Genomic DNA, 21957 nt, shown 5'->3' with positions numbered 1-21957 from the left:
CTCCTCCTCATCATCAGTCGTATTGATTGAGCGCTTACTATGTGCAGAGCACTATACTAAGCGCTTGGGAAGTCCAAATTGGCAACATCTAGAGACAGTCCCTACCCAACAGTGGGCTCACAGTCTAAAAGGGGGAGACAGAGAACAAAACCCAACATACTAACAAAATAAAATAAATAGAATAGATAGGTACAAGAAAAATAAATAAATAGCGTAATAAATCTGTACAAACGTATATCCATCTATCCAGGTGCTGTGGGGAAGGGAAGGAGGTAAGATGTGGGGGGGATGGAGAGGGGGACGAGGGGGAGAGGAAGGAAGGGGCTCAGTCCGCTCAATAAATAGGATTGGATGAAGGAGGGAATGAATCCTCCTCCTCCTCCTCCTCCTCCTCCTCATCATCATCAATCGTATTTATTGAGCGCTTACTGTGTGCAGAGCACTGGACTAAGCGCTTGGGAAGTCCAAGTTGGCAACCTCTAGAGACAGTCCCTACCCAACAGCGGGCTCACAGTCTAAAAGGGGGAGACAGAGAACAAAACCAAACATACTCACAAAATAAAATAAATAGAATAGATAGGTACAAGTAAAATAAATAGAGTAATAAATCTGCACAAACATATCTACATATATACAGGTGCTGTGGGGAAGGGAAGGAGGTAAGATGGGGGGGATGGAGAGGGGGACGAGGGGGAGGGGAAGGAAGGGGTTCAGTCCGCTCAATAAATAGGATTGGATGAAGGAGGGAATGAATCCTCCTCCTCCTCCTCCTCCTCCTCCTCCTCCCGGGCTGGGGGTGGGTCCTTCCCGGAGGCGGGGACTACGGGGTCAGTCCTCCCATCGCGGCCCCGGGGAGAGGCCGCCCGCTCACCGGAGAGCCCCGGCCCCCTCCCCAGGAGCCCCCCCGATGGAGCTGTGGTGGACGCCTCTGCTCGGCCTCTGCTACCTTCTGGCCGCCGCCGCCGCCGAGCGCCACACCGTGTTTTGGAACAGCAGCAATCCCAGGTGCGGCCCGACCCCCGGGGGACCCCCGGGGAGACCCCCAGGGAGACCCCCCTCCCCCTCCCCCGGGCACCCTCAGGGCCAGGGGGCCCAAATCGGGGCCCGGGGGCCTCGCCTTTGTTCGGGACACCGCTCCTGGAGTTGGGAAAGGGGACAGAGAGGGAGGGAGAGGGAGGGAGAGGGCTCGGATGGGTGTGTGTGTGTGTGTTTGTGTATGGTGGGGTGTGAGTGTGTAGGTGCGGGTGCGTCTCTTGAGTGAGTGGCCGCCCTTTGGCCCGTGGGTCTGCGCCTTGGCTTTTGTGCGGGGCTCTGTCCTTGAGTTTCTGTGTTCTGGCCCTAGTTTTGTGTGTGTGTGTGTGTGTGTGAGTGTGTGTGTGTGTCGGGGTGGGGGGTGTGAGTTTGTGAGTGTGTGTAGGTGTGTGTCTTGAGTGTGTGTCCGGCCTTTGGCCCGTGGGTCTGCGCCTTGGCTTTTGTGCGGGGCTCTGTCCCTGAGTTTCTGCGTTCTGGCTCTAGTTTTGTGTGTGTGTGTGAGTGTGTGTGTGTGTGTCGGGGTGGTGGTGGTGGTGTGAGTTTAATTCTGTGTGTGTGTGTGTGTGTGTGAGAGTGTGTGTAGGTGTGGGTGTGCGTCTCTTGAGTGTGTGTCCGCCCTTTGGCCCGTGGGTCTGCGCCTTGGCTTTTGTGCGGGGCTCTGTCCCTGAGTTTCTGTGTTCTGGCTCTAGTTGTGTGTCTGTGTGTGTGTGTGTGGTGTGTGTGTGTGTGGTGTGTGTGTCGGAGTGGGGGTGGGGGTGTGAGTTTAATTCTGTGTGTGTGAGAGAGAGAGTGTGTGTGTAGGTGTGGGTGCGTCTCTTGAGTGTGTGCCCGGCCTTTGGCCCGTGGGTCTGTGCCTTGGCTTTTGTGCGGGGCTCTGTCCCTGAGTTTCTGTGGTCTGGTTCTAGTTTTGTGTGTGTGTGTGTGTCGGGGTGGTGGTGTGAGTTTAACTCTGTGTGTGTGTGTGTGTGAGAGAGTGTGTGTAGGTGTGGGTGCGCGTCTCTTGAGTGTGTGTCCGGCCTTTGGCCCGTGGGTCTGCGCCTTGGCTTTTGTGCGGGGCTCTGTCCCTGAGTTTCCGTGTTCTGGCTCTAGTTTTATGTGTGTGTGTGTGTGTGTGTGTGTGTGATGTATCGGGTGGGGGTGGGGGTGTGAATTTAACTGTGTGTGTGTGTGAGAGTATGTGTAGCTGTGGGTGCATCTCTTGAGTGTGTGTCCGCCCTTTGGCCCGTGGATCTGCGCCTTGGCTTTTGTGCGGGGCTCTGTCCCTGCGTTTCTGTGTTCTGGTTCTAGTTGTGTGTGTGTGTGTGTCGGGGTGGTGGGGGGTGTTTGTGTCGGGGTGGGGGGGCGGTATGAGTTTAACTCTGTGTGTGTGTGTGTGTGTGTGTGTGTGAGAATGTGTGTAGGTGTGGGTGCGTCTCTTGAGTGTGTGTCCGGCCTTTGGCCCGTGGGTCTGCGTCTTGGCTTTTGTGCGGGGCTCTGTCCCCGAGTTTCTGTGTTCTGGCTCTAGTTTTGTGTGTGTGTGTGTGTGTGTGTGTCGGGGTGGGGGTGTGAGTTTAACTCTGTGTGTGTGTGTGTGTGTGTGAGAGAGTATGTGTAGGTTTGGGTGCGTCTCGAGTGTGTGTCCGGCCTTTGGCCCGTGGGTCTGCGCCTTGGCTTTTGTGCGGGGCTCTGTCCCAGAGTTTCTGTGTTCTGGCTCTAGTTTTGTGTGTATGTGTGTGTGTGTGTGTGTGTGTGTGCGCGCGTGTGTGTGTGTGTCGGGGTGGGGGGGGTGAGTTTGTGTGTGTATGAGAGTGCATAGGTGTGGGTGCGTCTCTTGAGCGTGTGTCCGCCCTTTGGCCCGTGGGTCTGCGCCTTGGCCTTTGTGCGGGGCTCTGTCCCTGAGTTGCTGTGTTCTGGCTGTAGTTTTGTGTGTGTGTGTGTGTGTGTGTGTCGGGGGGTGAGTTTGTGTGTGTATGAGAGTGTGTGTAGGTGTGGGTGCGTCTCTTGAGTGTGTGTCCGCCCTTTGGCCCGTGGGTCTGTGCCTTGGCTTTTGTGCGGGGCTCTGTCCCTGAGTTGCTGTGTTCTGGCTCTAGGTTTTTTTTTTTTTTTTTTTTGTGTGTGTGTGTGTGTGTGTGTGTGTGTTGGGGTGGGGGGTGAGTTTAACTCTGTGTGTGTAGGTGTGTGTGCATCGTTTAACTCTGTGTGTGTGTGTGTGTAGGTGTGTGTGCGTCTATGTGTGTCTGCCCTTGGCCTGTGAGTCAGTGTCTTGGCTTTGGTGCGGGGCTCTGTCCCTGGGCTTCTGTGTTATGGCTCTCGGGGTGTGTGTGTGTGTGTGTGTGTGTGTCGGGAGGTGAGTGTGTGTGAGAGAGAGTGTGTGTGGGTCTCGAGTGTGTGTCTGCCCTTTGCCCGTGTGCATGTGTCTTGGTTTTTAGGGTGTCTCTGTCCCTAAGTTTCTGTGTTCTGGCTCTAGTTGGTGTGTGTGTGTGTATGTGTGTCGGGGCGGAGGGGATGAGTTTAAGAGTGTGTGAGTGTGTAGGTGTGGGTGCGTCTCTTGAGTGTGTGTCAGCCCTTGGCCTGTGAGTCTGTGTCTTGGCTTTTGTGCGGGTCTCTGTCCCTGAACTTCTGTGCTCTGGCTCTAGTTGTGTGCGTGTGAGTGTGTGTGTGTATGTGTGTCGGGGTGGGGGGGTGAGTTTAACTCTGTGTGTGTGTGTAGGTGTGGGTGCGTCTCTTGAGTGTGTGCCCTTTGCCTTCTAGACTGTGACCCGCTGTTGGGTAGGGACCGTCTCTAGATGTTGCCAACTTGCCCTTCCCAAGCGCTTAGTCCAGTGCTCTGCACACAGTAAGCGCTCAATAAATACGATGGAATGAATGAATGAATATTGGCTTTTGTGAGTGTCTCTGTCCTTGAGTTTCTGTGTTCTGCCTATAGGTGATTGTGTGTGTGTGTGTGTGTGTGTGAGAGAGAGAGAGAGAGAGAGTGTGTGTGTGCGTCTCTTGAGTGTATGTCTGCCCTTTGCCTGTGTGCATGTGTTTTGGCTTTTGTGTGTGTCTCTGTCCCTGAGTTTCTGTGCTTTGGGGCTAGTTTTGTGTGTGTGTGTGTGTGTATGTGCGTCTCTTGAGCGTGTGTCTGCCCTTTGCCTGTGTGTATGTGTGTTGGCTTCTGTGCGTGTCTCTGTCCCAGGGCTTCTGTGTTCTGGCTCTAGTTTTGTGTCTGTGTGTTGGGGGGGTGTGAGTTTGTGTTTGTGTGTGTGTGTGAATCTGCGTGTGTGTTTGCGTCTCTTGAGTGTGTGTCAGCCTTTGCCTGTGTCTGTGTGTGTTGACTTTTGTGCGGGTCTCTGTCCCTGTGTGTCTGTGTTCTGGCTCTAGTTTTGTGTGTGTTGGGGGGGTGTTTGACTCTATGTGTGTGTGTGTGTGTGAACAGCTATGTGTGTTTGCGTCTCTTGAGTGTGTGTCAGCCCTTGGCCTGTGTCTGTGTGTGTTGGCTTTTGTGCGTGTCTCTGTCCCTGTGTGTCTGTGTTCTGGCTCTAGTTTTGTGTGTGTTGGGGGGGGGTGAGTTTGACTCTATGTGTGTGTGTGTGTATGTGTGTGTGTGAACAGCTATGTGCGTTTGCGTCTCTTGAGTGTGTGTCAGCCCTTTGCCTGTGTCTGTGTGTGTTGGCTTTTGTGCGTGTCTCTGTCCCTGTGTGTCTGTGTTCTGGCTCTAGTTTTGTGTGTGTTGGGGGGGTGAGTTTGACTCTGTGTGTGTGTGTGTGTGTGAACAGCTACGTGTGTGTGCGTCTCTTGAGTGTGTGTGCGATTGGCCTGTGTGGGGTGTGTAGGTGCTTGTGTGTGGTGTTGGCGTTTACTTGGAAGTTTTTGTCTGGGCCGCTCCGTTTTCCTGTAAATGTGTGTTTGTGTGTGTGTGAGGTATGTGTTTTCTTGGAAGATTTTGCCCCCTCCTGCCCTGTCCTGTAAGTGTGTGTGTATGTGTGTGTGTTTGGTGCGTTTTCTTGGAAGCTTTTGTTCGGGCCTCTCCTCTCCGTTTTCCTGTAAATCTGTATATGTGTGTGTGTTTTTGTGTGTGTGTGTGTGTTTGTGTGTGTGGTATGTTTTCTTGGAAGTTTTTTTCCGCGCCTGTCTATTTTCCTGTAAACCTGTGTGTGTGTTTGTGTGGTGTGTGTTTTCTTGGAAATTTTTGCCTGCGCCTGGCCTGTAAATGTGTGTGTGTGTGGTGTTTGGTTTGTGTTTGCTTGGGAAGTTTTTGTCTGCGCCTGTCCTGTAAATGTCTGTGTGTGTGTGTGTGTGTGGTGTTTGGTTTGTGTTTGCTTGGGAAGTTTTTGTCTGCGCCTGTCCTGTAAGTGTGTGTGTGTGTGTGTGTGTGGTGTGTTTGCTTGAAAGTTTTTGTCCGCTCCTGTCCGTTTTCCTGTAAATCTGTGTGTTTGTGTGTGTGTATGTGTGTGGTGTTGGAAGTTTTTGTCTGCGCCTGCCTTGTAAATGTGTGTGTGTGTTTGCTTGGCAGTTTTTGTCCACTCCTGTCCGTTTTTCTGTAAGTCTGTGTGTATGTGTGTGTGTGTATTGGAAGTTTTTGTAAGCGCCTGTCCTGTCCTGCAAACTGTGTGTGTGTGTGTGTGTGTGTGTTTTCTTGGAAGTTTTTGCCTTCCTCTGCCCTGTAAATGTGTGTGTGTGTGTTTGCTTGGCAGTTTTTGTCCGCTCCTGTCCGTTTTCCAGTAAATCTGTGTGTGCATGTGTGTTGAAAGCTTTTGTCAGCGCCTGACCTGTCTTGCAAATTGTGTGTGTGTGTGTTTATGTGGTGTGTTTTCTTGGAAGCTTTTGTCTGCCCCTGCCCTGTAAATGTGTGTGTGTGTTTGCTTGGCAGTTTTTGTCCACTCCTGTCAGCCTTTCTGTAAATCTGTGTGTATGTGTGTGTGTGTATTGGAAGGTTTTGTCAGCGCCTGTCCTGTCCTGCAAACTGTGTGTGTGTGTGTGTGTTTTCTTGGAAGTTTTTGCCTGCCCCTGCCCTGTAAATGTGTGTGTGTGTGTTTTCTTGGAAGTTTTTGTCTGCCCTGTAAATGTGTGTGTGTGTGTGTGTCTGTGTGTGTTTGCTTGGCAGTTTTTGTCCACTCCTGTCCGTTTTCCAGTAAATCTGTGTGTGTTGAAAGTTTTTGTCAGCGCCTGACCTGTCCTGCAAGTTGTGTGTGTGTGTGTGTATATGTGGTGTGTTTTCTTGGAAGTTTTTGTCTGCCCCTGTCCTGTAAATGTGTGTGTGTGTGTGTTTGCTTGGCAGTTTTTGTCCGCTTCTGTCCGTTTTCCTGTAAATCTGTGTGTGTGTGTGTGGTGTTGGAAGGTTTTGTCTGCGCCTGACCTGTAAATGTGTGTGTGTGTGTGTGTGTATGTGGTGTGTTTTCTTGGAAGTTTTTGTCTGCCCCGTCCTGTAAATGTGTGTGTGTGTGTGTGTTTGCTTGGCAGTTTTTGTCTGCTCCTGTCCGTTTTCCTGTAAATCTGTGTGTGTGTGTGTGTGTGTGTGTCTGTGGCGTTGGAAGTTTTTGTCTGCGCCTGACCTGTAAATGTGTGTGTGTGTGTGTATGTGGTGTGTTTTCTTGGAAGTTTTTGTCTGCCCCTGTCCTGTAAGTGTGTGTGTGTGTGTTTGCTTGGCAGTTTTTGTCTGCCCCTGTCCGTTTTCCTGTAAATCTGTGTGTGTGTGTGTGTGGTGTGTTGGACGTTTTTGTCTGCGCCTGACCTGTAAATATGTGTGTGTGTGTTTTCTAGGCCGTTTGTGTCCTTGCCTAGCCCTGTCCTGTAAAGGTGGGTGGGTTGTTTGTGCGTCCGCGTGGGTTTTTCCTGCGAGATTCCGGGCGAGAAAGTGAGACGGGCCGGTGTGGGGCCCACAGACACACACCACACACCACATACACCCATCACACACTCACACAGGGAGCGTGTGCCCGCGTCCGGGTGTGAAGCCGTGGCCCGGGCCCCGTGTGCCAGGAAACGAAGCCTCCCGCCACCTTCCCGCTCCTCCCGAGGCCCCTTCCGTTCCCAAACTCCCGGTTTTCCTCTGTTTCAGGAAAAGCCCCCTCCCCCCTTTTCCTCCCTCTTTTTCCCCCTCCTTTTCCCTCCCCCCCTCCGTGGGAGCGGGCCGGGGGGCGGTGACTCAGGAGGCCGTCACGGAGCAGGGAGCGGAATTACCTGTTCCCGAAATGGCTTCTTGGTTTATCTCTCCCGGCGGAGGCTTGGGAAGCCCCAGGAATTTCCAAACCCCCTCCAGGCGACCCCCGGGGGGAGGCCGGGACACCTGGGAATGCCCACCCCCCAACCCCCATCCTCTACCCCTGTAGGACTCACGGGTGGGCAGGGTTAGGTGACCCCCTGGCCCAGGAGGGGCGAGGGGTGCCTAATAATAATAATAATAATAATAATAATAATAATAATAATGTTGGCATTTGTTAATAATAATAATAATAATGATGATGACATTCCCAGACTGAGCCCCCCCTCCTTCCTCTCCCCCTCTCTCCCTCTCGTCCCCCTCTCCTTACCTCCTTCCCCTCCCCACAGCACCTGTATATATGTTTGTACATATTTATTACTCTATCTATTTATTTTACTTGTACATATCTATTCTATTTATTTTATTTTGTTAGTATGTTTGGTTTTGTTCTCTGTCTCCCCCTTCTAGACTGTGAGCCCACTGTTGGGGAGGGACCGTCTCTATATGTTGCCATCCTTCTCCATCCCCCCCGTTTTACCTCCTTCCCTTCCCCACAACATCTGTATATATGTTTGTACAGATTTATTACTCTATTTATTTTACTTGTACCTATCTATTCTATTTATTTTATTTTGTTAATATGTTTGGTTTTGTTCTCTGTCTCCCCCTTCTAGACTGTGAGCCCACTGTTGGGTAGGGACCATCTCTATATGTTGCCATCCTTCTCCATCCCCCCCGTCCTACCTCCTTCCCTTCCCCACAGCACCTGTATATATGTATATATGTTTGTACAGATTTATTACTCTATTTATTTTAGTTGTACATATCTATTCTGTTTATTTTATTTTGTTAGTATGTTTGGTTTTCTTCTCCGTCTCCCCCTTTTAGACTGTGAGCCCACTGTTGGGTAGGGACTGTCTCTAGATGTTGCCAGCTTGTACTTCCCAAGCACTTAGTACAGTGCTCTGCACACAGTAAGCACTCAATAAATACGATTGATTGATTGGTTGATTGATTGAGCGCTCACTCATCAGCTAGCTGAGCGCTTAGCCCATCTCCTCCAAGAGGCCTTCCCTTACTAAGCCCCACTTTTCCTCATCTCCTACTCCCTTTAGTAGCACCCTGATTTGCTCCCTTGGCTCTTCCCCCATCATAACCCCACAGCACTTTTTATATGTATACATCTGTAATTTCCCAGCGCTTAGAACAGTGCTTTGCACATAGTAAGTGCTTAATAAATGCCATTATTATTAGATAGACATGGTCCCTACCCGACAGTGGGCTCACAGTCTAGAAGGGGACTCACAGTCTAGAAGGTGATAATATGGGGCTCACAGTCATCATCCCCATTTTACAGATGAGGGAACTGAGGCTCTGACAAGTTAAGTGACTTGCCTAAGGTCACACAGCTTACTATGTGCCTAGCACCTCCCCAGCGCTTAGAACGGTGCTTTGCACATAGTAAGCGCTTAATAAATGCCATCATTATTATTATTCTAAGCACTGGAGTAGATCCTAGGTAAACAGGTTGTCATTCATTCATTCATTCAATCGTATTTATTGAGCACTGACTGTGTGCAGAGCACTGTACTAAGCGCTTGGGAAGTCCAAGTTGGCAACATATAGAGACGGTCCCTACCCAACAGCGGGCTCACAGCCTATCAATCAATCGTATTTATTGAGCGCTTACTGTGTGCAGAGCACTGTACTAAGCGCTTGAGCACTGTAACAAGTCTAGAAGGGAATGGCATTTGTTAAGTGCTTACTGTGTGCAGGGTGATCAGATTGTCCCCCGTGGGCCTCCCAGTCTTCATCCCCATTGGACAGATGAGGGAACTGAGGCCCAGAGATGTGAAGTGACTTGGCCAAAGTCACCCAGCTGACAAGTGGCGGAGCCGGGATTCGAACCCATGACTTCAGACTCCCAAGCCCGGGCTCTTGCCAATGAGCCACGCTGCTTCTCTGTAATAATAATAATAACGATGGTATTTGTTAAGCGCTTACTATGTGCCAAGCACTGTTCTAAGCGCTGGGGTAGACTGTGGGGCTCACAGCCTTCATCCCCATTGGACAGATGAGGGAACTGAGGCCCAGAGAAGTGAAGTGACTTTCCCAAAGTCACCCAGCTGACAAGTGGCGGAGTCGGGATTAGAACCCACGACCTCTGGCTCCCACTTGGGGGCTCACAGTCCTAATCCCCATTTTACAGATGAGGTAACTGAGGCACAGAGAAGTGAAGCAACTTCCCCAAAGTCACACAGCTGACAATTGCCGGAGCTGGGATTTGAACCCATGACCTCTGACTCCAGAGTGCAGGCTCTTTCCACTGAGCCACGCTGCTTCTCTAGGTACAATGTAGATTTGGGGGGAAGGATAGATTTAGGGGGATGAAGTTGGGGGTGAGTGTAGATTTGGGGGGGAAGGATGGATTTCGGGGGATGAAGTTGGGGGCTGAGTGTAGATTTGGGGGGAAGGATGGATTTAGGGGGATGAAGTTGGGGGTGAGTGTAGATTTGGGGGGAAGGATGGATTTAGGGGGATGAAGTTGGGGGTTGAGTGTAGATTTCGGGGGGAAGGATGGATTTAGGGGGATGAAGTTGGGAGTTGAGTGTAGATTTGGGGGGGAAGGATGGATTTCAGGGGATGAAGTTGGGAGCTGAGTAGATTTGGGGGGAAAGGATGGATTTAGGGGATGAAGTTGGGAGCTGAGTGTAGATTTGGGGGGAAGGATAGATTTAGGGGGATGAAGTTGGGGGCTGAGTGTAGATTTGGGGGGGAAGGAAGGATTTAGGGGGATGAAGTTGGGGGTGAGTGTAGATTTCGGGGGAAGGATGGATTTAGGGGGATGAAGTTGAGGGTTGAGTGTAGATTTGGGGGGGAAGGATGGATTTAGGGGGATGAAGTTGGGAGCTGAGTAGATCGGGGGAAGGATGGATTTAGGGGGATGAAGTTGGGAGCTGAGTGTAGATTTGGGGGGGAAGGATGGATTTAGGGGGATGAAGTTGGGAGCTGAGTGTAGATTGGGGGGAAGGATGGATTTAGGGGGATAAAGTTGGGAGCTGAGTATAGATTTGGGGGGAAGGATGGATTTAAGGGGATGAAGTTGGGAGCTGAGTGTAGATTTAGGGGGGAAGGATGGATTTGGGGGATGAAGGGGGGAGTGTAGATTTGTGGGGGGAAGGATGGATTTAGGGGGGTGAAGTTGGAGGTGAGTGTGGATTTGGGGGGAAGGATGGATTTAGGGGGATGAAGTTGGGGGTGAGTGTAAATTTAGGGGGGAATGATGGATTTAGGGAGATGAAGTTGGGGGTGAGTGTCGATTTGGGGGGGAAGGATGGATTTAGGGGATTAAAGTTGGGGCTAGGAGCAGTGTAGCTTTTCGAGGAACGGATAGATCATCATCATCATCATCAATCGTATTTATTGAGCGCTTACTATGTGCAGAGCACTGTACTAAGCGCTTGGGAAGTACAAATTGGCAACATATAGAGACAGTCCCTACCCAACAGTGGGCTCACAGTCTAAAAGGGGAGAGATGAAGCCCAATTGTCGGCTGTGTGACTTTGGGCTCTCTGTGCCTCAGTTACCTCATCTGTCAAATGGGGATGAAGACTGTGAGCCCCCCGAGGGACAACCCGATCACCTTGTAACCTCCCCAGCGCTTAGAGCAGTGCTTTGCACATAGTAAGCGCATAATAAATGCCATCATTATTATTATTGTGAAGTTGGGGTCTAGGTGTGGGTGTAGATTTTGGGGGGGAATGATAGATTTAGGGGATTAAAGTTGGGGCTAGGAGCAGTGTAGCTTTTGGGGGACCGGATAGATGAAGCCCAGTTGTCGGCTGTGTGACTTTGGGCAAGTCACTTTACTTCTCTGTGCCTCAGTTACCTCATCTGTCAAAGGGGGATGAAGACTGTGAGCCCCCCGAGGGACAACCCGATCACCTTGTAACCTCCCCAGAGCTTAGAACAGTGCTTTGCACGTAGTAAGCGCTTAATAAATGCCATCATTATTATTATGATGAAGTCGGGGTCTAGGTGTGGGTGTAGATTTTGGGGGGGAATGTTAGATTTAGGGGAATAAAGTTGGGGTCTAGGTGGAGTGTAGATTTTGGAGGAAAGGGGAGATTTAGGGGGATAAAGGTGCAGGGTAAGTTTTTTGGGGGGAAGCAGCGTGGCTCAGTGGGAAAGAGCCCGGGCTTTGGAGTCAGAGGTCATGGGTTCAAATCCCGCTCCGCCACTTGTCAGCTGTGTGACTTTGGGCAAGTCACTTCACTTCTCTGTGCCTCAGTTCCCTCATCTGTAAAATGGGGATGAAGACTGTGAGCCCCACGGGGGACAACCTCATCACCTTGTATCCCCCCAGCGCTTAGAACAGTGCTTTGCACGTAGTAAGCGCTTAATAAATGCCATCATTATTATTATTATTATTATTTGGGGGATGCAGTTGGGCAAGCTGGAGTGTAAATTTTGCGGGGAAGGAGAGATTTAGGGGGGGAAAGGTGAGGGCTAAGTACACGATATCTGTTGGGGGAAAGAAAAGATTTGGGGGTTTGTTAGGGGCTGGGTGTACAATAGATTTTGGGGGGAAGAAGCAGTGTGGCCTAGTGGACAGAGCCTGTGCCTAGAAGTCAGAATCAATCAATCAATCAATCAATCGTATTTATTGAGTGCTTACTATGTGCAGAGCACTGTACTAAGCGCTTGGGAAGTACAAATTGGCAACACATAGAGACAGTCCCTGCCCAACAGAAGGCCCTGAGTTCTAATCCCGTCTCCTTCCTCTCACCTGCTGTGGGACCTTGAGCAAGTCACTTCGCTTCTCTGTGCTTCAGTCGCCTCATCTGTAAAATGGAGAATTAAGATTGTCCTCTCCCAAGCGCTCAGAGAAGCGGCTTGGCTCAGTGGAAAGAGCCCGGGCTTTGGAGTCAGAGGTCATGGGTTCGAATCCCGGCTCCGCCACCTCCTCCTCCTCATCATCAATCGTATTTATTGAGCGCTTACTGTGTGCAGAGCACTGTACTAAGCGCTTGGGAAGTCTGAGTTGGCAACATAGAGAGACGGTCCCTACCCAACACTGGGGCTCACGGTCTAGAAAGAGATGCACAAAAGTGTTGTGGGGGCTCAGGGGGTGGGGTGAATATCAAATGTCCAGTCGATCAGCCAGTCGATCCTATTTATTGAGCGCTTACTGTGTGCAGAGCACTGGACTACATATCTATTCTATTTATTTTATTTTGTTAGTATGTTTGGTTTTGTTCTCTGTCTCCCCCTTTTAGACTGTGAGCCCACTGTTGGGTAGGGACTGTCTCTGTATGTTGCCAATTTGTACTTCCCAAGCGCTTAGTACAGTGCTCTGCACATAGTAAGCGCTCAATAAATACGATTGATGATGATGATGATGGACTAAGCGCTTGGGAGAGGAGGAGAACAATAAACGGACACATTTCCTGTCCACAGTGAACTTACAGGGGGAGGCAGAAGTTAATAGAAACCGATAAGTTGCAGATCTGCACAAAAGTGCCATGGGTTTTCGGGCTCCGCCGCTTGTCTGCTGCGTGACCTTGGGCAAGTCACTGGGCTTCTCTGGGCCTCAGTTCCCCCATCCGTAAAATGGGGTTGAAGACTGTGAGCCCCAAGTGGGACCAGGGACCGTGTCCAACCTGTCCGATGCTTAGAACGGTGCTTAGCAAATACCATCATTATGAAATGTCCAGTCAGTCCGTCGATCGTACTGAATACTAATCATCATCATCATCATCAATTGTATTTATTGAGCGCTTACTGTGTGCAGAGCACTGTACTAAGTGCTTGGGAAGTACAAGTTGGTAACATCTAGAGACAGTCCCTGCCCAGCAGTGGGCTCACAGTCTAAAAGGGGGAGACGGAGAACAAAACCAAACATACTAACAAAATAAAATAATCATAATGAGGAGGGCATTTGTTAAGCGCTTACTATGTGCAAAGCACTGTTCTAAGCGCTGTTTAAGCGCTTAGTACAGTGCTCTGCACACAGTAAGCACTCAATAAATACGATTGATTGACTGATTGGGGAGGATACAAGGTGATCAGGTTGTCCCACGGGGCGGGGGGGGGGGGGCTGACAGTCTTAATCCCCATTTTACAGACGGGGTCACTGAGGCCCAGAGAAGTGAAGTGACTTGCGCAAAGCTGACAATGGGCAGAGCCGGGATTTGAACCCCTGACCTCTGACTCCAATGCCCGTGCTCTTTTCCATTGAGCCATGCAGCTTCTCTTCTATTTATTTTACTTATATATATCCTATTTATTTTATTTTGTCAATATGTTTTGTTTTGTTGTCTGTCTCCCCCTTCTAGGCTGTGAGCCCGCTGTTGGGTAGGGACCGTCTCTCTATGTTGCCGACTTGTACTTCCCAAGCGCTTAGTACAGTGCTGTGCACACAGTAAGCGCTCAATAAATACGATTGAATGAATGAATGAATGAATGACCCCGAAGCCCGGGCTCCTTCCACCGAGCCGCGCTGCTTCTCTCCGTGTCTGGCGCGTAATAAGCGCTTCACAAATGCCATTATTATTATCATTTACCATTCATTCGTTCGTTCAGTCATATTTGTTTTTTTTAATAGCATTTATAATAATAATGGTGGTATTTGTTAAGCACTTACTATGTGCGAAGCACTGTTCTAAGCGCTGGGGGAGGATACAAGGTGATTAGGTTGTCCCACAAGGGGCTCACAGTCTTAATCCCCATTTTACAGATGAGGTAACTGAGGCACAGAGCAGTTAAGTGACTTGCCCAAAGTCACACAGCACACAAGTGGCGGAGCCGGAATTCGAACCCATGACCTCTGGCTCCCAAGCCTGTGCTCTTTCCACTGAACCACGCTGTCCTATTTATGCCATTATTATTATCATTTATCATTCATTCGTTCGTTCAGTCATATTGATTTTTTTTAAATGGCATTTATTAAGCGCTTACCATGTGCAAAGCACTGTTCTAAGCGCTGGGGAGGTTACAAGTGATCAAGCTGTTCCACGGGGGGGGGCTCACAGTCTTCATCCCCATTTTACAGATGAGGGAACTGAGGCCCAGAGAAGTGAAGTGACTTGCCCAAAGTCACACAGCTCACAATTGGCGGAGCGCTCACCGTGTGCCGAGCGCCGAGCTAAGTTCCAGCAGTGAGCGCTCAGTAAATACGATTAATTGATTGATTGAGGCTTAAGACCCCCCCAAACGTTGCTCGATTGATTGATTGATTGATGCTTTATTAGAAATAAATAAGACACCCCCCCCCCCCCCCGTCAAACGTTGAGGAGGCCAATAGAACTAGAGGGAACAGGGGGGATAGATCCATACAGAACAGTGGGGATAGGTCCAGCAGTGAGCGCTCAATAAATACGATTGATTGATTGATTGAGGCTTAAGACCCCCCCAAACATTGCTCGATTGATTGATGCTTTATTAGAAATAAATACCCCCCCCCCCCACCCCAGCAGCCAAACGTTGAGAAGGCCAATAGAACTAGAGGGAACAGGGGGGATAGGTCCAGCAGTGAGCGCTCAATAAATATGATTGATTGATTGATTGAGGCTTAAGACCCCCCCAAACGTTGCTCGATTGATTGATTGATTGATTGATGCTTTATTAGAAATAAATAAGACCCCCCTCCCCCCGGCCAAACATTGAGAAGGCCAATAGAACTAGAGGGAACAGGGGGGATAGGTCCAGCAGTGAGCACTCAATAAATACGATTGATTGATTGATTGAGGCTTAAGACCCCCCCCCAAAGTTGCTTGATTGATTGATTGATTGAAGCTTTATTAGAAATAAATAAGACCACCGTCCCCCCCGTCCCCCCCCGCCCCCCAGCCCCCGGCCAAACGTTGAGAAGGCCAATAGAACTAGAGGGAACAGGGGGGATAGGTCCATACAGAACAGTGGGGATAGGTCCAGCAGTGAGCGCTCAATAAATACGATTGATTGATTGAATGAGGCTTAAGACCCCCCCCCCCAAACGTTGCTCGATTGATTGATTGATTGATTGATGCTTTATTAGAAATAAGACCACCCCCCCGGCCAAACATTGAGAAGGCCAATAGAACTAGAGGGAACAGGGGGGATAGGTCCAGTAGTGAGCGCTCAATAAATACGATTGATTGATTGAGGCTTAAGACCCCCCCCAACGTTGCTCGATTGATTGATTGATTGATGCTTTATTAGAAATAAATAAGACACCCCCCCCCCCCCGGCCAAACGTTGAGAAGGCCAGTAGAACTAGAGGGAACAGGGGGGATAGGTCCATACAGAACAGTGGGGATAGGTCCAGCAGTGAGCGCTCAATAAATACGATTGATTGATTGACTGAGGCTTAAGACCCCCCCCAAACGTTGCTCGATTGATTGATTGATTGATTGATGCTTTATTAGAAATAAGACACCCCCCCCCCCCCCCCCCCCCCGGCCAAACATTGAGAAGGCCAATAGAACTAGAGGGAACAGGGGGGATAGGTCCAGCAGTGAGTGCTCAATAAATACGATTGATTGATTGAGGCTTAAGACACCCCCCCCCAAACGTTTCTCGATTGATTGATTGATTGATGCTTTATTAGAAATAAATAAGACCACCCCCAACCCCCGGCCAAACGTTGAGAAGGCCAATAGAACTAGAGGGAACCGGGGGGATAGGTCCATACAGAACAGTGGGGATAGGTCCAGCAGTGAGCGCTCAATAAATACGATTGATTGATTGATTGATTGAGGCTTAAGACCCCCCCAAACGTTGCTCGATTGATTGATTGATTGGTGCTTTATTAGAAATAAATGACACACACACACACACACCCCCGGCCAAATGTTGAGAAGGCCAATAGAACTAGAGGGAACAGGGGGGATAGGTCCAGCAGTGAGCGCTCAATAAATACGATTGATTGATTGATTGAGGCTTAAGACCCCCCCAAAGTTGCTCGATTGATTGATTGATGCTGTATTAGAAATAAATCAGACATATGTACATATGTTTGTACATATTTGCTACTGTATTTTACTTGTCCATATCTATTCTATTTATTTTATTTCGTTAGTATGTGTGGTTTTGGTCTCTGTCTCCCCCTTTTAGACTGTGAACCCGCTGTTGGGTAGGGACCGTCCCTCTAGGTTGCCAACTTGGACTTCCCAAGCGCTTAGTCCAGTGCTCTGCACGCAGTAAGCGCTCAATAAATACGATCGATGACGATGATGAAGACACACACACACCACCCTGACCCGGCCTCCCCCGGCCCCCGCAGGTTCCGGGGCGCCGATTACACGGTCACCGTGAAGCTGAACGACTACCTGGACATCGTGTGCCCCCACTATGAGGGCGAGGCCGCGGCGAGCGGGCAACCCCTGGAGCGCTACACCTTATTCCTGGTGGAGCGGGAAGACTACGTCCGGTGCCGCCCCAGCTCCCGGGATCAGGTCCGCTGGCAGTGCGGCCAGCCCACCGCCCGCCACGGGCCCGAGAAGCTCTCCGAGAAGTTCCAGCGCTACACCCCCTTCACCCTGGGCAAGGAGTTCAAGGAGGGGCACAGCTACTACTACATCTGTGAGTGCCCCCCGCCACCCCGGGGGAGGGGCGTCTCTTAAGGTGCCCGAGGAGGCCCTCACCCGCCTCCGCCTCTCTGTCTGCTTCCAGCCGAGCCCCTTCACGAGACCCCCGAAGCTCCCTGCCTCAAGCTCAGAGTGACGGTCGGCGACCGGCCCTGTAAGTGTGGGGGATCCGTTCCCTCCGTCGTCCGTTCGTTGAGCGCTTGCTGGGCACGGAGCGCTGTACTGAGCGCTCGGGAAGGACCAGGCGGCAACGGCGAGGGGCGTTTTAGACTGTGAGCCCGCTGTTGGGTAGGGGCTGGCTCTCTACGTTGCCGACTTGGACTTCCCGAGCGCTTAGTCCAGTGCTGTGCACACAGTAAGCGCTCAGTAAATACGATTGATGATGATGATGATGATGATGATGAGCCCACTGTTGGGTAGGGACTGTCTCTCTATGTTGCCGACTTGTACTTCCCAAGCGCTTAGTCCAGTGCTGTGCACACAGTAAGCGCTCAGTAAATACGATTGATGATGATGATGATGAGCCCACTGTTGGGTAGGGACTGTCTCTCTATGTTGCCAACTTGTACTTCCCAAGCGCTTAGTCCAGTGCTCTGCACACAGTAAGCGCCCAATAAATACGATTGATGATGATGATGATGATGATGAGCCCACTGTTGGGTAGGGACTATCTATGTTGCCAACTTGTACTTCCCGAGCGCTTAGTACAGTGCTCCGCACACAGTAAGCGCTCAATAAATACAATCGATTGATTACTGTGTGCGGAGCACTGGACTGAGCACTTGGGAAGGACCAGTCGGCAATGTATAGAGGCGGTCCCTACCCCACAGCGGGCTCACAGTCTAGAAGGGGGAGACGGACGATGAAACCAAACATGCGGTCAGGTGTCAATCGTATTGAGTGCTTACTGTGTGCAGAGCACTGTACTGAGCGCTTGGGAGCCCCTTCCTTCCTCTCCCCCTCGTCCCCCTCTCCATCCCCCCCATCTTACCTCCTTCCCTTCCCCACAGCACCTGTATATATGGATATATGTTTGTACAGATTTATTACTCTATTTGTTTATTTTACTTGTACATATCTATTCTATTTTGTTAGTATGTTTGGTTTTGTTCTCTGTCTCCCCCTTCTAGACCGTGAGCCCGCTGTTGGGTAGGGACCGTCTCTATGTGTTGCCGACTTGTACTTCCCAAGCGCTTAGTACAGTGCTCTGCACACAGTAAGCGCTCAATAAATACGATTGATTGATTGATATAGGGACCGTCCCTACCCAACAAAGGGCTCACAGTCTAGAAGGGGGAGACGGACGACGAAACAAAACATGCGGTCAGTTATCAATCGTATTGAGTGCTTACTGTGTGCGGAGCACTGTACTGAGCGCTTGGGAAGGACAAGTAGGCAACGTATAGAGACGGTCCCCACCCAACAGCGGGCTCACAGTCTAGAAGGGGGAGACGGATGACAAAACCAAGCATGCGGTCAGGTGTCAATCGTATTTATTGAGCGCTTACTGTGTGCAGAGCGCTGTGCTAAGCACGCGGGAGAGGACGTTAGAACAGCAAATGTGTACTGTGTGCTGAGCGCTGTAATAATAATGACGATGATCATCATCATCATCATCAATCGTATTTATTGAGCGCTTACTATGTGCAGAGCACTGGACTAAGCGCTTGGGAAGTACAAATTGGCAGCATCTAGAGACAGTCCCTACCCAACAGTGGGCTCACAGTCTAAAAGGGGGAGACAGAGAACAAAACCAAACATACCAACAAAATAAAATAAATAGATATGGACGAGTAAAATAAATAAATAAAAAGAGTAAAAAATATGTACAAACATCATCATCATCAATCGTATTTATTGAGCGCTATGTGCAGAGCACTGTACTAACTGCTTGGGAAGTACAAATTGGCAACATATAGAGACAGTCTGTACCCAACAGCGGGCTCACAGTCTAAAAGGGGGAGACGGAGAACAAAACCAAACACACTAACAAAATAAAATAAATAGAATAGATATGGACGAGTAAAATAAATAAATAAAAAGAGTAATAAATATGTACAAACATCATCATCATCAATCGTATTTATTGAGCGCTTACTATGTGCAGAGCACTGGACTAAGCGCTTGGGAAGTCCAAATTGGTAACATCTAGAGACAGTCCCTACCCAACAGTGGGCTCACAGTCTAAAAGGGGGAGACAGAGAACAAAACCAAACACACTAACAAAAGAAAATGAATAGATATGGACGAGTAAAATAAATAAATAAAAAGAGTAATAAATATGTACAAACATCATCATCATCAATCATATTTATTGAGCGCTATGTGCAGAGCACTGTACTAACTGCTTGGGAAGTACAAATTGGCAACATCTAGAGACAGTCCCTACCCAACAGTGGGCTCACAGTCTAAAAGGGGGAGACGGAGAACAAAACCAAACGTACTAACAAAAGAGAATAAATAGAATAGATATGGACGAGTAAAATAAATAAATAAAAAGAGTAATACATACGTACAAACATATATCCATATATACAGGTGCTGTGGGGAAGGGAAGGAGGTAAGATGGGGGGGATGGAGAGGGGGACGAGGGGGAGGGGAAGGAAGGGGCTCAGTCCGCTCAATAAATAGGATTGGATGAAGGAGGGAATGAATCCTCCTCCTCATCATCATCATCAATCGTATTTATTGAGCGCTTACTATGTGCAGAGCACTGTACTGAGCGCTTGGGAAGTACAAATTGGCAACATCTAGAGACAGTCCCTACCCAACAGTGGGCTCACAGTCTAAGAGGGGGAGACAGAGAACAAAACCAAACGTACTAACAAAATAAAATAAATAGAATAGATATGGACGAGTAAAATAAATAAATAAAAAGAGTAATAAATCTGTACAAACATATATACATCTATACACGTGCTGTGGGGAAGAGAAGGAGGTAAGATGGGGGGACGAGGGGGAGAGGAAGGAAGGGGCTGAGTGTGGGAAGGCCTCCTGGAGGAGGTGAGCTCTCAGTAGGGCCTTGAAGGGAGGAAGACGGTGCTCTGCACATAGTAAGCGCTCAATAAATACGATCGATGAGGAAGAGAGCGAGCTGGGCGGATGGGCAGAGGGATTGGGGGCATTCCGGGCCCGGGGGAGGACGTGGGCCGGGGGTCGATGTCCGACTCTTCTGGCCGCCCCCCGGCCCCGTGGATGCCCCCCGCCCTTCCGCCCTCCTGCCGGGCCTGACGCCTCCCGTCCCCCTTGCAGCCCACCACCCGCCGCCCGACGCCGAGACGAAGAAGGACCCGGGACTCCCAGCCGGTGAGGGGCCTAGCGCGTTCATTCCGTCGCACCTAGTGAGCGTGTCCCGCGGGCGCGGCGCCGTACCTCGCCGAGCGCTTCCCGCCCCGGCGGAACAGCAAACGGGCCCGTTGCCCGCCCGCGCCAAGCCGCCGGCCTGGGTGGGCGGTCGGGGGATGGATGGAGAGGGAGGTGGATGGTTCCCCTTCTCAACGCCCGCCCCGTCTTGCAGACGATCCGGATGCCCAAGTCCTGCACAGCGTCGGACACAGCGCCGCGCCGCGCCCCTGCCCCCTGGCCTGGTCCATGCTGCTCCTGCCCCTGATCCTGCTGCGGACCCCCTGAGGGCGGGCATCACCTCGTGCCAAGTCCCACCTCACCTCGTGCGAAGTCCGACGCCGGCCGACGGGCGACGCCGGCCCCTCCGCTGCCCCGTGCCCCCCGCCACCCGCGGGCGGGCCGCCCCTCTCCCGCAGACCCCAGGCCCCGACCCTGTGGCATTTCGCCAAAGAACGACGCCATGAGGGGGGTGGCAAGGCGGGGACCCTCTTGCTTTTTGCCAAAGACGAAGGACGCCGGCGGGCATCGCATGGCCGGGCACGGCCCCGGACGGAGAGGGGCAGGGCGGCCGGCCCCGGGCCTGGGAGCGCCGCTGGAAGCCGAAAGGCGGGAGAAAGAGAGCCCAGGCCGGGCTCTTCTTCGATGCCAACGGTGCCCGCCTCGCCTCCACCCCGGGCAGGCGGCGGGGAAGGGACGGGGTGGCGGGGAGACCATCAGTCATCCCTTCGATCGAGCGATCCCTATGTGCTGAGCGCCCGGGAAGGCCCAGCGGGCGACCTCGACGGCGGGCTCTCGGCCTAGAAGTGCCAGTCCTGCAGCCCGTTGGGCATCGCCCAGTGTATATAGTCTGTGTACATAATCTTCGCCCCCCCGACCCGTCCCCGATCACTTGTAAAAAGTTCGACGACTGGAATTTTTATACGGTTATTGGCGGTGGAAATAAAATGGCCACGAGTTTTTCGTCGGGGGCGGTGGTCTTGTTGTTTCGGGGCGTCGGGTCCCTCCCCGCGGCCTCCTTCCCCAGCAATCAGTCGTATTTATTGAGCGCTTACTGTGTGCACAGCACCGGACTAAGCGCTTGGGAAGTACAATCAATCAATCATATTGATTGAGCGCTTACTGTGTGCGGAGCACTGGACTAAGCGCTTGGGAAGGACAAATTGGCAACATATAGAGACAGTCCCTACCCAACAGTGGGCTCACAGTGTAAAAGTACAAGTTGGCAACATCGAGAGACGGTCCCTACCCAACAGTGGGCTCACGGCAGCGGGTGCGAGGGGGTGCGCGGGGTGGGTGAGGAGGTGATCAGTGCAGAGCACGGTCCTGAGAAGCAGCGTGGCTCAGTGGAAAGAGCCCGGGCTTTGGAGTCAGAGGTCATGGGTTCAAATCCCCACTCCGCTAACTGTCAGCTGTGTGACTTTGGGCAAGTCACTTCACTTCTCTGTGTTTCAGTTCCCTCATCTGGAAAATGGGGATGGAAGACTGTGAGCCCCCCGGGGGACCACCTGATCACCTTGTAACCTCCCCAGCGCTTAGAACAGTGCTTTGCACAGAGTAAGCGCTTAATACCATCGTCATCATTACTGAGCGCTTGGGAGGGGACAACAGAAACGGCAGAGACGTTCCCTGCCCAAAGCGAGCTTACGGTCTAGAGAAGCAGCGTGGCTCAGTGGAAGGAGCCCGGGCTTTGGAGTCAGAGGTCATGGGTTCGAATCCCGGCTCCACCATAGGTCTGCAGTGTGACCTGGGGCAAGTCACTTAACTTCTCGGAGCCTCAGTTCCCTCATCTGTAAAATGGGGACGATGGCTGTGAGCCCCACACGGGACAACCTGATCACCTTGTATCCC

General features: G+C 51.0%; 1 protein-coding gene across 1 annotated transcript; it reads left to right on the top strand.

The window, feature by feature from the left end:
* Positions 1-864: 864 nt before the first annotated feature.
* Positions 865-21145, top strand: EFNA1 (ephrin A1). The gene is made up of 5 exons (XM_038768674.1): positions 865-1005; positions 16461-16759; positions 16850-16918; positions 20017-20070; positions 20282-21145. The coding sequence occupies exons 1-5, from the start codon at positions 908-910 to the stop codon at positions 20392-20394; spliced, it is 633 nt and encodes a 210-aa protein (XP_038624602.1). The 5' UTR covers positions 865-907; the 3' UTR covers positions 20395-21145.
* Positions 21146-21957: the final 812 nt, after the last annotated feature.

This window comes from Tachyglossus aculeatus, chromosome Y4 (assembly GCF_015852505.1).
Source record: "Tachyglossus aculeatus isolate mTacAcu1 chromosome Y4, mTacAcu1.pri, whole genome shotgun sequence".
Lineage (NCBI taxonomy): Eukaryota > Metazoa > Chordata > Mammalia > Monotremata > Tachyglossidae > Tachyglossus > Tachyglossus aculeatus.
This window is presented reverse-complemented; position numbering and strand designations above follow the sequence as displayed.

Coding starts and splice junctions, on each gene's coding strand:
- EFNA1 (XM_038768674.1), top strand. CDS start 908: ATGGAGCTGTGGTGGACGCCTCTGCTCGGCCTCTGCTACCTTCTGGCC. Junction 16,919..20,016: donor GACGGTCGGCGACCGGCCCT/GTAAGTGTGGGG, acceptor TCCCCCTTGCAG/CCCACCACCCGCCGCCCGAC. Junction 20,071..20,281: donor GGACCCGGGACTCCCAGCCG/GTGAGGGGCCTA, acceptor CCCGTCTTGCAG/ACGATCCGGATGCCCAAGTC.